We start from the raw sequence: 17,500 nt of genomic DNA, 5'->3' as shown, positions 1-17,500 counted from the left end.
AGTGCAAGGTCCACATCAGACCACAAGCCAAAACGATCTGTGAACCGTTTAAGGGAAACCACGCAATTTCAGAACTCTGGCCAGCCTCCTGCACATGGACAAATACAGGATATCTCCAGAGCCTCAGTCTCTGCAAAATCTTCAAAAGAAAGTTTGTTCGAGATGAAATCTTCATCTCGCGCCTCAAGTGCACGGTCCACGTCAGACGAAATGCCAAAACGATCTGTTAGTCGATTAGGAGAAACCAAGCAATTTCAGAACTGTGGACAGTCCCCTGCACACGTTCCAATGCAGAATTTGTCAAGAGACTCCTTAGCTGCAAAAGGTTCTGACGAACGTTTGCTCGAGATGAAAGCTTCGTCTGGTGTCTCAAGTGTACAGCCCTCATCAGACGAAATGCTGCAACGATCTGTTAGTTCTTCAGAGGAAACCAAGCAACTTCGTAACTCTGGACAGCCTCCTGGCCACGGGCCACCACAGAATCATGCCAGAGCGTCCGTTTCTGTTAAAGGTTACAATGAAAGCTTTCCCGAGATTTCATCTCGAGCAGTTTCAAGTGCACGGCCCACATCAGACATAAAGCTAAAACGGCCTGTTAGTGGATCAGGAGAAACCAAGGAATTTCAGAACTCTGGACAGACTACGGAACGAGGACAAATTAACACCAAATTTACAGCTTCCTTGCCTGTAAAGGGTCCCAGTGAAAATTTGGTTGAGATAAAACCTTCATCTCGTGCATCAACGCCAAAACGATCTGCGAGTTCGTCCGGAGAAAGCAAGGAGGGCAAAAACGGTTTCGAGCGTAATGCTGAAGAGGAATTGTTTGAAAATCTGTCGAGAAAATACAGTAACTCTATATTCCCGCAGCCTGTTTGTAAAGAAAGAAAACGCCCGGGAAGCGCGACTTCAAGCCGCAGACGAAGCATAGGCTCTGCTGAAAACTTGAGTGGGATATGTTCAACGACATACCTAGAGGAAAAGCTTGGAGAGCGTGTGAAGTCTTCCCCGCGGTCCGATAAGCGGCCTTCCAGCGCCCGCAGCCAAGCATCAAAACATTTTGAGATTTTGAACTCCACACAGACTTTGAAATGTGCCAGTCCATCTTATCCTGAGTTGCGACCGAAATGTGGTCGTCGTCAAAGAGCACCTCCTAACATGGTGGATATTCCTCGTTCTGAGACAGCAGAACCAAAGATGTCTTCGGCATCATCGCCCTCTCCAAGGAAAGGCGTCAATAACTTGGCTTAATTGCTTAACATGAGTAATCAGAACTTCAGAAAACTTAACGATTGTTGCTTTTGTTTGTTTGAGGAGTTTTATTTTTCGGTTAATAAATATGTTTGAATACAACGCGTCGTGTCTGCACTTTTTATGTTTATAAGGATTATTAGTTCCTATGAATTTCTAGGACGGGACGATTTAATACACGACTTGTTGAAGGATGAATGTTAAGCTGTCAGTTTAAATCTGAAATCATTCAATACTAAAAGCATGAAAAATGAGAACCTGGGATTTTCTAATCCCCTTAGTTTAGTGTGTTTACTATGTGCAATATCATAACTGGCATGAATGAAAATATGTCCATACACTAAACGAACATGTAAAAAGGAAACCTATGTTCTCGATTAGCCTAGATTGCAAACCCGGAAAAATCGAATAGGAGAAATCCAATACAATAACCAACAAGTGTAAACACTAAACAAACAACGGTCAAATCATTTTCTACTGCTTGCTTTAAAGCATTATGGTAGATTGCAGATTGCAGTGTGTTAGCTATTTTAAACCTTACTTCAATGAGTAAACGATGTCGTCAATGGACACCGAAAAACTTGTAACGCTACATGTTCTTTACCAAGAATGATGTTAGCAAACTCAAGGTAGTTTTGTCTTGCATAGTTAAAGGGTTTTAAAGGATCGATGGAAATGGATTGGTACTTGAAAAAAAGGGTAATGCAGCAGCTCTCGTAACGTATAATGTGATTGGCTCGCTACCTGACCAAAAAAAAAAAACCAAACAATTGAAACAATAACTTATTCCCGATTCACACCAAACCTTATATGTTTTAAACATGTTTAGTTAAAAACGGTTTCAATGTGTTTTCTTTTTGAATTATGTTTATTGATTTTTGTCCACTACAAATTTAGCACAGGTCAAAGCATGTGTTGAAACAAACCTGAATCTCATGGAAAAGCCAGTCCTACAATTTTCTGACTGATTTTTATTTTGTTAAACCCAGTTTAATTAAACATGTCTTGTTGGTGTGAATGGGGTATTAGACTTAAAAACAATAGTTTACACGCGGTGTTTTGATTTGGATTAAAGGAAGTCGCCTAAAATTCGATATGGATTGATCACCCGGCTAAAACTGCTCCGTATTCATTTTTTTTTGATGCTAAGAATGCTGTGTGTGTGACCTTAAGTGCTATTATGGTTTACCCATTTTAAACCTAAAAAACCTTTAAACTACTCCGATACTGCTGCCTCTTCACCTTGCCACTCAAGCCACCCCCTTGTAGCAATAGGGAATTTAACATCTACGACGCTTCACCTTCAACAACAACGCCACCTCGAAGTGTCATTGAATAAACCATGTAATTGCTGTGCAATCGCTATCTGAATTTTTCTCATTTGTTTTTCTCTGCAAACGTACAGTGTAAATGACAGAAATTCACAATTTTTTAACGTTTTAACGTTTGAAACTTTTGACAACAGCCCCACCCTCCCCTCCTCATTTTAGCAGCTCAAGGAAAGCTTTTCGTTGGAAAAACGTGAGCCTGCAGTTTTGCCTACTCTCCTTTCAGTTGACCTCGCCGTTTTATGTCTTAACTCAAGTCCCTAATTTCCGTCGTCCGCTTCAAAATTCGACATGGTTAGAACCTCCCTTATTTTCGTGACTTTCTTTCTTACATGTCTCTAGCTAACACGGGGAATTACTGCTCCATCTTCGAACCTAAAGTTCGTCATAAACCTGGAATCTTTTAAAAGGAAACTAAACTTATTCTCCCAAAAGAAGCCTTTCCCGTAATTTAACCAATACAACCTTCGTTTCTCAAAGTTAACTTGCTTTACGTGCCGACTTTTCAAGGGTAAAGTAGGGCGATTTACCGTGTTGTAACAGTGAAGTTTGTAAATCATTTTTTTACAATCCACCAAGAAATGCAGCTTATTTGTTAAAATGTGAAAACCCTTTTCTTGAAATTTTTATAGATGAAAACAGTTTTTATTTTACAAGAGAAACAAATCGGCGGCTTCAATGTCTTATACTGTGAGCGAGCTTAAATTGTGGTGGAGCTACCATAAAAAAAATAATAAACGAAAAAGACACTTTTTGAAAACTGGATTTAACGTCACAAAAACATTTTGGATATTTTTCTGCTGGCAATTGCGTTTGTAAAATATCTAAGACATACGCAAGTTTATGACTTGCTCGGTAATTCTGTCCATGTTTTTGAAATGTCGCAGATTTTTGCATTAAACAAAAGTTGAGAGCTTCGGTTTTTCGAGAGGTTAAAGAATATCCACGACTCTTGCACGCTGATTTGAACACTTCCTGGCCATACACGAAATAGTTCTACTTAAAGGGTGGCTCAAAGCTATTTTTCTAGAGGCTGGGCTACTAAAAGTATTGACGCACATTGTGAAATAAGCAACAAGAAATCCACCCAAACACACCGTATATTATTTGTTTAGTTGTTTGTATATCTAAAACAAACTCTGTAACCCCCATTTATCCTTGCTGACAATTTATTAGCTGCCTGAAGTAAAACTAGCCGCAAACTTTTACAATCGTCTGTGGAGCAAATGTAGAGCCACCTGGACTATTCGATTTTTTAAAACTTTGCAGAGGTTTAATCCAAGTCCGCTAATCACTTTCCAGCAATGAAATATGGGGGTCACACAGTTCGTTTTAGAGATACAAGAACTAAAGACAAATTATAGGGTGTTTGTAGATGACTCTCCTGTAGCTATGCTGACTACGTCATGATAATAAACGCATCGTGTTAAGCAACTAGACCCTCAGTGACGGTACACTGGGTTGCCTGTGGTACGTGAACCGTTCCAGACAATTTTTTCAAGTTGGGGGGTCATTAAGACCATGTAAGGGGTCACCCAGAAGTCATACCAGCAGAGGCCCTTTGGCTCACTGGTTCTCACACGTTCGTACGACGAAACAGATCTGTCCTTGCGTAATATGTAGCTCTAACAGTGCACGATATTGTTTTGGTATTGTCTACCAATGTAGTTAAGTGCCATGGTAGAAGCCTTGGGTAAATAGCCTGAGAAGACATGTGGTTACTAGCAAAGTACTGAACCCAGAAAGATTGAAGAAAATAAATGGGAAGTGAGAAACATTGGCTTCTGGGCTGACATGTTGATAAACTTCTTTTCACCACAAGTTTACGCGTGCCCTCTGAGCATCTGACATATACCCCTTCGTAAAACAAAAGCATTGGACCGAAAATACTATTAACGTTAACAAATGCAAATTCAGCAATGTACAGATTTTGTTAGCTTGCTTTATGAAAAAACAAATATTGATGCAAAAGTAAATAAAAATTGATACAGTTTTTAGAAAGAGCAGAAGGAAGTTTCCAGGACGGTCGCTCGAGAATAACATATTTACAACATGAAAACAACATTAATTTTGAACCGTGAATATAGAACATAAACAGTTACGATCAGCGACAAACATTTTGGGAGATTTTTGCTACGTTCAATTTTGTTATTGTACGTTTTGGCTGCACAAATAAATCGCAAATCGAAAGTGACATCGCCGGAATTCAGCGGGCGCCGTGATTGTTACCGCGGCATGTTTACTTGCCAAACAATGAAGCATCTGTGTCAAGTGATGGCAAGATACCGGGTTTTAGTAAGTTTCTTTTTCTGTCAAGTGTTATAAAGTTTGACAATAAATGAGCGAATTCAAAACAAAGATCACAATCGCCCACCATTGTTTCTGCAAAGTCAAAAATTTAATCTCCAAGACGAGGTTATTTATCACCAAGGTAATTCCATCATTTTGGAAATAGCAGCTAATTTATTATTCACCGGCGTCACAATTTTTTGCTGATTTTGGGGCTCATTTTGTTGAAACTCAAGCAAGCTTCCAACAGACCTGTTTATTTTCATGAAACCTTTCCTGCTTACAGAGCAATAATAAAAATATCCTCCCATATCACGTTTCAACCTTAAGCTCGCAAATTCAATACACAACATGATATTATAATTCACAAAGGCAGAAAATATCACAGAATCCTTTTCCAGCGAAACATTTTATTGAAACAAACAACATAAGATGCACTAAAACGCTATTCGCGTTGCAATGACTTTCCATTGCTGGTTAACGAGAATAACAAACTCACGAGGCAGAATGTATATTTATATTTAATTAAGTTAGCACAACAGAAAAACGCTACCCTCATTTTGACACGAAAATGCTTTACTGTTGCCATAAAAACTATCCAGTTAAGCTCGCATATTATAAAACATGATGAATTCATAAAGGCCACCTTTTCCAGCGAACAATTTTTTTGAACAAACAACATAATTGCTCTTAGACGCGAAAACCTCTTCCTATTTCATTGCGTGCGTGAAGACAAGAAACTGAATCGTGTCAAATTACCATGTACTTCAGGTTTAAACCCTTTCCTGAAGAACATTTTCCTTGAATAACAAGAAAATGCTTTACTATTGCCATAAAAACTATCCAGCACACATGTCATAAAACATGATGAATTCATAAAGGCCACCTCTTCCAGCGAACAACTTTTTGAAACAAACAACATATTTGCTATTAGAGGCAAAAACCCCTTCCTATTTCATTACGTGCGTGAAGAGGAAAAACTCAATCGTGTCAAATATGCGCAATATTACAACAAACTAAAATTTCAGGATCAAACCGATTCCATGAAGAACCTTTTCCTTGAATAATGAAGCACAGAATAGACGACAAGCTTTCTTTCAAATAATTCTTGGCTGTCACATTTCCAATTATTGTTTTTACCTGAAGACTGTGCAGAGTTGATCACAGATCCACTTAAGGTGTTCGATTTGTTCAATCGTTCTGTCTTTGTTGAACCCATAAGTTACCAGAGAATTTTCCATTTGGTTTCAGTGTTCTACATAACAGCACACTTGGTAAATATTATTTTAGAAATGCAGCTCACTTTGATTTCTGCTCGACGGGCGACAGATTGTTGTCGAAGTCCATTACTCGTCGCTTTTGAGACTGCAGGTGTTGGTTTTCACCGCCTGCCTCGTTTATCCAACTGACTTTTCATTATTGAGCTCCATAAGGGTATATTTTGTTTAAGGATCCACTAAAACGCCATTCGCGTTACATGATTTTCGACGCCATTGCAGGCTACAATACGTTAATGATTCTACTGTGTCCACCAGAGAAATCTACGCAGTTCCACTACCCTCTCGATCCTAAGAAAATACGCGCAGAAGGCTCTATGCACAAAGATACCACTTACCAGGGGAGTGACAGGCAAGTCTTTTACCGACACGAAAAAAAAAAAAAGAAAAATAACACCGAACAAATGCCATCCACTTTTAGACTGGGATTGCCATACGGCAACCCAGTAATAATTGATGTTTCTTATGGTATCAAGACATTGCTGTTATATACTCACTCAGTGATCTTGGTGTTTCAAGCAATCTGATTGGTTCGCTAAAAATTGAGCATTATTCACTCCCTAAGGAGTAAATAATGCTTGATCCAAACAAAACAAAACGGCCGGCGTAAATTTGCCAGCATTTATGAATCGGAAATATTGAGAATATATACAAGATGATGCTGTCCTACAGAAGACAAAGAAGGCCACAAAATTTGGCCTGAAAGTTTTCAAAGGTAAGAGAAGAGTTCATGCTTTTGCCAACCAGTGTTTGACTTCGTTTTTCCAGATAATTATTGCTGAAAGTTAAACAATCTTCACGCCAACCATTTGTTTCATTCGCAGTAATTCTCTCTTGTAGGGCTGGTCGCCCACCAAAACGAATTTCTTAGTGAAATCGAGGAATTAAAAAGATGTTTAAGAAAGTTCCACATGGTTGCAAGGAACCAAGACGGGTCATTTTACAACAAACTAACGCTCACCTCAATTAGAGCCACCATTTCATGTGGATCCTTTACCAACTGTACTTTCAATTCCCATTTCAAATGAACCTCAAAAACTTTGATCGAACGGTGAAAATGTTTTAACAAGCAGACTTTCGATTTACATTGCTGATTTAAACGGTGCTAAATGACCATTTTGCTGTCTGTGACGAGGATTTTAACGAAGGTTATCTAGATTTGCCATGTTTGAAGCTTGTGTCAGCTTGTGTAAACACTTTCGCGCATGCTTTGTGCCGCTTGCACGTTTTCCACGCATGAATTGAGATGCCAATTAAATCGACTTTGGATGGTTTTTTCTGCAATTGTTGTTGAGATCACTTCGAGAGTATATACTAAAACAATTATTCTTTTCAATCTCGGTGAAAAGTGGCGGAATATTTACCCCGCCGCTTTGCGGCTCGGTAAATATTCTACCACTATAAACCTCGATTTCAAAGAATAATTGTTAATTGTTTGTTATTTATTTGTTTGAGCGCCTTGAAATTTGGCAGCTATTCAGCTGATGTGGACATGCTATACGTACCCACCTATACACTCACTTCATCCCCTACTCTTCTCGATTAGTGTGTGGGTTCTTTAACGCCCCACAGGGAACTAATGAACATGGAAGATATTTGTGAGACGCGGCCTACGGTTTAGAGAGTCTACACCCTCTTTCTTTTCTCGCTTGTAAACACCTACTATCAACAATGCCTTTTAAGGTCACTCTGAGATAGAAAACGCCTGCATACACAAAATAACAGTTGTAATTGTTATACTTATGTTTCCTGTAAGGGCTCTGTAATGATCCATCATCCTCATCATCATTTAATTTTTTAATGCAGGTTACAAATTGGCAGCCAGTAAGGTTGATATGGACCTGCAAATCACTAAAATATATCCTATACTGCTAAAAATACAAAATTGATCTAAGAGAGAAAACTATCTTAAAAGTTATAAAGTTAACTGATATAAAATGCCCTATTTAGCCTAAAAAGGCTAAAAGCTCTGAAGAAGTATCTAATAGCAGAGCTCCGCATACGCAGAAGCGATTAGATCGCAGGCTCAATCAAGGTTAACTCACCTACCTAACATAAACGAGGATTCACTTTTCGGGCGCTTTCTGTGGCTCGACGTGGCTACACGGCGATACTACGCCAACGCTTTTCGTGTTAAGGTGGAAAACGGTTTGGAAAATGAAAAATGGTTTCTTTGACAAATTTTTGGTTGGCGGAAGTTAGATCTTTGTTGACTTTGGTGTAAATTTGGTGTCCGAAATTTGCCCAATTGCTGCTTGTTGGTAGAGGTCGGTGTGCCAAACGACTATCGCACCGCCTTTGTCGGCTGCTTTGATGACCAGGTCGTTCCGGAACTCATAACCAAACAAGAACTACCAGTCACCGCCCAAAATCCCATCCCAGGACTTCATGCATTTATTTTAAACCTAAAATTCACAAACCCAACAGTGCCGTCTAATTGGTTCAGCATGCAGTTGCCCAAACGAACTTATCTCGAGCTATTTAGACAAAATCATGACACCCAAAGTCAAGTCACTTCCTTCGTGCATCAAAGACAGCAACCATGCACTTTCAATTTCTCGGGCGAAAACAAAATCATTTTCACTATGGACGTAACATCTTTATACATCGTAATCCCCAACAAATAGGGCCTCCAAGCACTCAACCATTTTTTGAACCAACGTCCTGTTAAAAAAAAACCGAGCTCCGCGGAAAGCTTACTTCGTCTGGCTGAACTGGTTCTCACACTCAACTGTTTTTCATTTGGCAACAGCTGCTACAAAAAAATCAATGGTGTTGCAATGGGAACCAAAATAGGACCTACAAGCAGTTGCAAAAAGAGTTGAGACGCTCACTGTTGATAACCGTACAATGCGTGTCATTCAAGTCAGCGCATCTCCAACCCCAAGCAAAGTTGTTTCCATTTCCATTTGGCACTCAGACTAAAGGGTATTAACATTGAAAAAGGGAAGGGAGGAGGGAGGGGCGTTCAGCCTTTTATTATGAACTAGAATAGGGGTTTTAGGAAGAAGAGGCGGATTTTCCATTCAGTGTCTCAACCTTTTTGCACTTGCTTGTAGGGTATATCGACTACAACGGACCAAAAAAAATCTTTACAAACGTTTCATCGATGACTGCGTCGGTGCTACTCCACCCAGCAAAGAGGAACTCAACCAATATTTTTTTTTTTTCACCTGGCTATAACATACACCTGGAAATTCGCACGAGGGTTAACTGATAGCCAATCACATGTCCTCATTTTTACCAATGTTGACAGCTGAGCGAATTCTCACGCAATGATTCGCGTCGTTCGCGATTTACCATAGCTGATTTACCATCAAACAAAAATGGCGGAGGATGTTGAGACAAAAGCGTATATACATTTTGTGGACGAACGTGACTTGTTGACTACAGAGTTAAGCCCATTACAATGACTTATGTTTTGAAACCTGTATCTTGGAAGGAACGAGTTATGTAACCGACAGGATTTTGTACAGAATGGCAAATGGAAGACTATAGCCGATAAGTACGATCTCTCTGACTTTAATAAACGCATTCTCGGTTTCCTTTGCGGGATTAAAATATGATGACTTAATTCTTATATGGTGATAAAGTAGACAGATAGAGCTCTACAACAGTACCAAACATGAAGGGAAAACTTGAATCAAGCGTCCGATAAAAATTTTTGAACCCGTGTTCAAGTGAATTTGCAAAAGCACGTATGTTAAATATAGCTGTCTCGTTAAGAAAAGATTTAACACGGTTTCGCATATGGCACAACCTTGAATGTGGTATCATTGAAAACTAGACAATTAAGCGATTTCAGTTATAGATGTTTGAAACCTGTATCTTGAAAGGATGGATTTTTGTAAGCGACAGAATTTTGTAAACATTGGCAATTCGCAGACTACAGTCAACAAGTAGTATATCGCTGACTTGGTTAACGCGTTCTTGATTTTCTTCGCGGGATTAAAATCTGACGACTTAATTCTTAGATATTCATAAATTAGACGGATATCAGACAGTACGATAAAAATGTATGAACAAGTGGTATCGCATGGAAGTCAATTTGCAAAGCACGCATGTTAAATATACCGGCATCTTTCAAAATTATTAAACTCGGTTTCGTACATTGGACAGTGTTGAAATTGGTGTCACTGTAAACAACACAGTTAAGCGATTTGAATGATATATCTTTGCATCTTGTATCTAGAAAGTAACGAGTTTCATAGGCGACAGAATTTTGTACACAATTAATGAAATATCGCGGACTACAGTCACCAAGTAACATATTCCTGACTTGGTCAACGCGTTCTCGATTTTCTTAGCGGACTTAAACTATGGTGACTTAATTCTATGATATTCATAAATTAGACAGCTAACGCTTTCAAACAGTACCACACATGACAGGAAAATTTCAATTGACCGCACGATAAAAATTTTTAAAACCGTAAGATCGGATTGAAGTCAATTTGCAACGCACGCGTAAAATATAGCTCCTTCTTACAAATTATTTAACATGGTTTCCTACATTAGACAATCATAAAATTGGTATCAGAGTGAATTATACAGTTAACCAATTTCCATGATATATGATTGCAAACTGTATCTTGACAGGGACGAGTTTTGTAAGCGACAGAATTTTGTAGACGATGCGAAAGTGCGCACTAAAATGGACAAGTAACGCAATGCAACCAAGGTAAACACATCAGCATCTGTCAAAATTATTTAACACGGTTTGATAGATTCGAAATTCTTCAAATTGGTATCACTGTAAACTAGACAGGTAAGCAATTCCAAGGATGTATGTTTGAAACCTGTATCTTGCAGGCAATGAATTTTATCAGGCCATGAAACTCAATTTTGAAAACGGAGAGTGGCATCGTACAGAATTTGCTGCACTTTCCCTCCTCCACGAAACTTCCACGTAACGCGCGCGGTAACATTATCCGCGGGAAAATTGATATCATCTAAAAATAACCTAAGAGGGATTACGATGGGAATAGGGCCAGTACGAGGGATTACTTCTCTTACCTTTATAATCTCTTGACAACACGTAAAAAAAGACGCCATCCAATTTTCTCAATTTCTTAGACTAAGGTACCTCTGTAGCGAGGAGTCCGACTTTAACGGCAAGTGCGAGGAACTGGGCCAGTTTTTCAAAAAAACGTGGCTACCCTGACTCGCTGTCACTACAGACAAACAACGTGCCCAAGAAATCGATCGAGAAACCGCACTACAAACGTTACAGGACGAAGAAACCAACAGAATCCCATTCACCCTCATATACCATCCACAAAACCTTGCAGTCAAAAATGTCATTCTCAAAACCTTCAAAATTCTGCGCAATGATCCCGAAACTAAACATATATTTCCTCTACCACCACTTATTTCATTCAAACGCGACAAAAACATAGGTAACTATCTAGTTAGGAGCGCATTTAAGTCTGAAATCCAAGAGGGAACTTTCAAATGTACACGCACACGATGCAAAACTTGTCCTTTTATTTCTAACATGGTTAAGATCTCAGGACCAAATCGACCCGCTTTACATGCATCTCCGCAAATGTCATCTATTGCATAGCCTACACACCTTGTAAGAAGACCTACATAGGGAAAACAGGGAGGAGATTAGCCGACCGCTTTCGCGAACACCTATGATAGGTAGAAAAAACGACACAGATGCATCAAAACCAGTTGCGCGCCATTTTAATCTTCCTAATCAGTCCCACCAAAACATGACGATTTGCTACCTACAATAGTTCTACCTATCCTTACACCACGGGAGTACAGAAAGGAACAAGAATCTGGAACAAAATTCATCTTTCAACTTGGTACACTCTATCCTCACGGAATCAATGAACGCCTCGCATTTCATATTTTACTCATAAATTCATGTTACCATGTTTCCACCAATGGCAAAGCTCCTCCACACCCGCATAAAGACCAACAACACCCTCAATTCCTCTATTCGCTCTGACGAAGGGCTAACGCTCGAAACGTCAGCTTTCCAAATCGTTCACGGTGGTAGTTCGACCTTTATCAACGCCTTTGATAAAACGAAATTTTCCTGTTTCACTCTCGAGCGAGGAAGCATCACAGTTTCTTTAGAAACTAGAAATTGGTTTGGAAAATGGTTTATTTCTGCATCTTTTACTGGTTTCAATCCAGTTTGACATATCATGATAGCTGTGGTCCACACTGGTGGCTATGCAGTAATTCGAGTCAAGCATCGGAGGGATATAAACTTAGAGCTGATTGTTTATTTTTAATCTGTTTAGAATTGCTTTTTTCACAGGCGACCCAGACTTGAAGGATAAAAAATTGTAAGGATTTTTTGGGAATCTCAATAACAAACTGAAAAAGATATTTACGCGCAATAGTTCTGAATAAAAAGCCGCACTTTATTGTCGTGATGACTTTCTCGCTTATTGTGTGGTTATTGGCCTGATTGAATGCGATTTAAGCGACTTCTCAACTTCCCGGGTTGTCACTCGTACCTAAATAAAAGGGACGTATGCAAAACATGGACCCAAGGTCCTTGGACCCCCCTTGTGGACCCGGTCCATGGACCACCCCTGTGGACCAGCCCTCATTTTATAAAGTTACAAGCAGAGAAATCCTCGGACGAAAGAGGGAAGCGATCCTCGCGCTTCTCTGGACAATTTAAGCAGGAGCTCATTACTACGACCTATGTCACGGCATTTAATATCTACACAGACTACAATCTATATAGACTACCTTTTCCGAAAAAGAACAAAAACACCCGGTTATGACATCAAGTTATTTTCTTGAGATCTGTTATTGGGCTCGGGCTCGGGTTCCTGCTCTCATTCGAAACAGGAATATAGGGCTGTTGTTCGCTTATCACGTTCATGGGCTACTGATTTAAGCAATTATCTCTTATAAACACCTATATACCATCTATTTCAAATTGGTGACTCCAAAGGGATTCGTCTATAACACGCACTTCAAATATACATTCATTTCACTCATCGAGTCCTTCACCGGAACAAACGAGCCCAACAAATTGACCAGTGCGTCCAACCGTCCTCACATCGCAGGGCTCATGGGTCCCACCTGAATTTTTCTGGTGTCTATAAGAGACAATTGATGAAATTGTTAAAGATATTTCTGCTTTTAACATCACAAAATGAGGGGTGCTCCACAGGGGTAGTCCACAGACCGGGTCCACAGGGGTGATCCATGGACCTGGGGTCCATGTTTTTTATACGTCCAAATAAAGGAAGGCTGACAACTAATTTCTAGCTTAATTACTTCACATCTCGCCAATAAAATCACACTTCTCCGGCATCAGTCACGCTGAAACTCCGGCGATGGCCACACCGATAAATTTACTTCTCTTTGACCAAGTTTCAAGGTCCAGCGAGTATTCATTGTTGAGAAAAAGCGAACAATATCCAAAATTTCAAAATCCTTCCAGGCTCGCTTACAACGAATTTGGACACGGCTGGTCAACCGTTAACTTATTTGCTCTCACCGTATCGAGGCTCAAGTGAACCGTTGACTTGCCGTGTCCAAATTTATGGAGTGACATTTCCGCCAACCAAGTTGCATCGGTATTCGTTTCAAAACCGATAGCTTAAGGTTGACATTCATAAACAAAGGGGTTTGGAATTTCCAGTAACAGGCGACAGTTATAATGGAAACATATTCAAAGAACATGAAAGCCACTGAGAGATTAGTTTAAGCAGCTAGTGGAACAGCATTACAGGGAGCCTGTTAAACGACATGCAGTTTTGAAGACTGCACAAAAGAATTGCCACCTGGAGAGGAGATAAAAAGCAGTAGTGATGAGGATGACCAAGACATTGCCTCAGAACAGTAAAAAATGTGATTTTGTAAACGTTTTTGTGGTAATAAACTCGTTCAATCTTGGTTATTGACTTATGTAAGTCACTACATTTTCGCCTCATTTTATGATATTCGTGACACTTTAAATTTCGCGATTTTTTAAATATCGCTAGATTAATAATTTAGGCCCAAGCTTTGGTTTTTGTCGTGAAGTTTGGAAACGGATGTTTTGCAGTCTTTAACATTGTTTGTAGCCGAGTGATAATACAGGTCAGAACATCATCCCTGAGCATTATCTACTTTGCTTTGATGAGGGTCCCAATGGGGTAGTCGCTTTTACGGCTAACAGTTAAATTTTAAGCATTTTTAGGCCTAACGGTTAAAATTTTGACCCTTTTACGGCTAAAGGTTAATTTTCTCCATTACGGTTATCTGAAATTTTGATAATTAATTCTTAAGTTACCATTGTTTTACATTAGAATATAATAATTAACTAAAAATATAATAGTAAATTTCCATTGGTGTGGAGCATGGCAAAATCATGAAAAGTATAGGGAACAATCTCGGTTGACAGAAAATGAAATTTATCTGATCCACAAATACATATCAGTCCCGCACTGACTGTACTGCGTGCGGGACGTTGAAATTTGGAACTTTTAATGTCTAAGAAATAAAATAAGTGATTGGTGCAAACGGCTTATTGACAATATTAACAACAGACAAACCAACTAATTTTACTAAAAATACACCTACGGACATTTGACTAACAACGCACCAATCACCGTTTAAAGTCTTCAGTCACAGCTAATAACAACACGGCTTAACTGACGGAAGACCAATAATATCACGACTTGGTTAACCAATCAGATCAACGACCAAAGTATTTATACCACCTACTGACGTTACACTAATCACTTGACTCTGATCGATGATGACTTACCCTCAGGTTGTCGAAACGTCAGTCAGTGTCAGTCCTTCTCAGGACTACAATCTGCAGGACGATCGTACTTCACTCAGTCATATGACTCATGGATTCAAACCATTTACGATTTTTTTTATCCCAAAGCTTTCAAGTCCAGTGCTCTTGACACTAGCGAAATTAAAACCACATACCTACATTAGCTGACATCTTGAGCCTACCCGCAAACACATCAAAAGCAAATGCCGATTTACGTGCTTTCTGTTTTTGACTCGTTTTACCGTATTTGATTTTTAAAGCCACTTACCGTTTAGCTCGCTTTCCCCTCCGAGCCAAACAAGAACGGCAATTCCAGTTCCAGTTGTTGTCGAGTTAGTATGGCATACAGTTTCAGGACAAACGACTCCAATCCAAAGTTTTTGGCCTGGTCATTGAAGCCAAGTAAAGAAAAAAAAAAAGTAAAGTCTCTGCTTACGAGCCAGAAGGCTCATCAGGCCGGCGCTTATCTCCGGTTTCTGTAGCATGAAGCGACTAGGAGTATTTATACTCCCCCCTGGATGGGATGCTAGTCCATCGCAGGGTTACCCCCAGCATTACGCCGGTACCCATTTATACACCTGGGTGGAGAGAGGCACCGTGAGAGTAAAGTCCCTTGCCCAAGAACACAACACAATGTCCCCGGCCAGGCCCCGAACCCAGACCACTCGATCCGGTGTCGAGCACACTAACCATGAGGCCACCGCGCCTCCCACATTGAAGCCAAGTAGGTCAATCAAAATACTTTTGAAGGAAGCAGTATATTTGTGATCTTCACCGATTTGAACCCTTGTTTTGTATCTTTCTATGGGCTTCTCCCCTCCAATGCGATAGATACTAACAACTGCCTTCACTATCCATAGCTACAATCTCGGTTATAAATTTCTCTGACACTTGATGCCCCATATCAGTTCACCCCTTCCCCACTTTTCAAAGACAGTAGGAAAAACAAACTATTAATTTTTTCCATGAATGCCCAAAGTTATTTCCCTATCAACATTGATACGGGGGCGAGGGCTTAGCTTGTATTATGGGTTGGTGTCAACATCTTTTTGGCCGGTATTGTAGCCATGGATTGCCGCCATTCATAAAGAGAAACTGAACAACAAGATCGAAAAATTGCGAGAGATGTCAAAACGTCACTGAGGCGGCTATCAAGTCTGTCAAAGTGTGTGATACGATCCACTTCAAAGACGCATCCACCAATTCGATTCCGGCGTAGTGAAATGACTTTAATTAGCCGAATTAGTTAAACGATACGCAAATGGAGTTCTTTACAAGACAATTGAGACCTTTAATTTGCGCTAATATATTTTTTTACGGTTTAAAACGGTTTTCAATTTGTTTTACGGCTAATGGTTAAATTTTAAGTTTTTTTACGCCTAACGATTACATTTTTGGCCCTTTTACGGCTAACAGTTAAACCCCATTGAGACCCTCTTTGATCCAAATATAAACCTTTGCTGATATCACGGCAAAATGATCAAAGTAGAAAAATTACCAATCAAGCTAAACTAGGCAAAGACCATAAAAAAATATTCTTACAGGAGTAATGCGCTGATCGACTCGAAACTTCAACTTCCCTTCCCCTCCCCACCCCCCCCCCCCCCCCCTCTCCCCGGCGCAAACCATTTGCTGTGACACTTCACCATTTCGCTTTCTATAGCTACTACACCATTTGTCGTCACGTTAAGGCATTCGGGGTCAAGCTAAACCGTTCCACATCACGGTAAGCTGATGAATGTTATATGTTAGACCTTTGCACTTCACGATTAAGCATTTGCGGATTAAAGAGGTCATTTCACATTACTCTGAATCCTGTGCACATCACTAGTACTGAAGCAATGTACTGCAACCTGGGCCGTTTGCCATGGCATTGCATATCATGTCACAGTACACTGATTCATTCCAGACTTGACTTGTCATTTTGACAAGGAAAACTACACCAGTCGTCTTCTGCGTCTTTGGCACTGACCAATTCTTATTGTATAAGGTGACTGATCTATTTCATTAAACACTTGGCCACTCGTATTTTCACTGAGTCAGTTCACCAAGGGTATCTACACAGCCCGGGGAGAAGAGGGGGGGGGGGGGGGGGGGAGGGAAACCCATATGGAACACACGGTGATGCTCGTCGTCTCGCTTAGGGGTGTAAATTTTGGATTTTGGTCTCGCTTAGGGTGTTCCTGGCAAAGCGCCAATATTTTAAGCCACCAAGGTCCCGTTTAGGGTTCCGCGAAGAAACACAGAATTACGCGAAGAGAAACGGGAGTCAAATTCCTTTTTAACTTGTTTTTAAGGGTCAAAATTTGCTTAAACCACGCCCAGGTGGTCTCCTTTATGGGATAAATTCAGAATTTCCGACAAGGGAACAGTGTCTTTCAAATGTCCTCTTATGCACATGCATATATATGCATAAATTATGGACAAACAAAAGGAATTGAAATGGGAAAACAAAATGTACAAGCTAAAGAGGTCCATCACGAATTAAGTCAGGTTAAGTCAATAGACCCTTTGCATATATGGCACCTAAATTTGAATAACAATAGTTTGTACATCCTTAGCCTCGACCTTATGTTTCTAGACAAAGGATTTTACACATGAATGTG

The 17,500-nt window shown here is 39.9% G+C and overlaps 1 protein-coding gene across 1 annotated transcript in view; it reads left to right on the top strand.

Moving 5' to 3' along the window:
* LOC137977160 (serine-rich adhesin for platelets-like) overlaps positions 1–1,248 on the top strand; it is a 20,416-nt gene extending 19,168 nt beyond the window's left edge. Inside the window, exon 5 of the mRNA XM_068824433.1 lies at positions 1–1,248. This exon is cut by the window's left edge and continues 1,484 nt beyond it. Coding sequence (XP_068680534.1) covers positions 1–1,248 — 1,248 coding nt within the window.
* Positions 1,249–17,500: the final 16,252 nt, after the last annotated feature.

This window comes from Montipora foliosa, chromosome 11 (genome assembly GCF_036669935.1).
Source record: "Montipora foliosa isolate CH-2021 chromosome 11, ASM3666993v2, whole genome shotgun sequence".
In the NCBI taxonomy this organism is placed as follows: domain Eukaryota; kingdom Metazoa; phylum Cnidaria; class Anthozoa; order Scleractinia; family Acroporidae; genus Montipora; species Montipora foliosa.
Note: the sequence above shows the minus strand (reverse complement) of the source record. Positions and strands in the feature narration are given on the sequence as shown.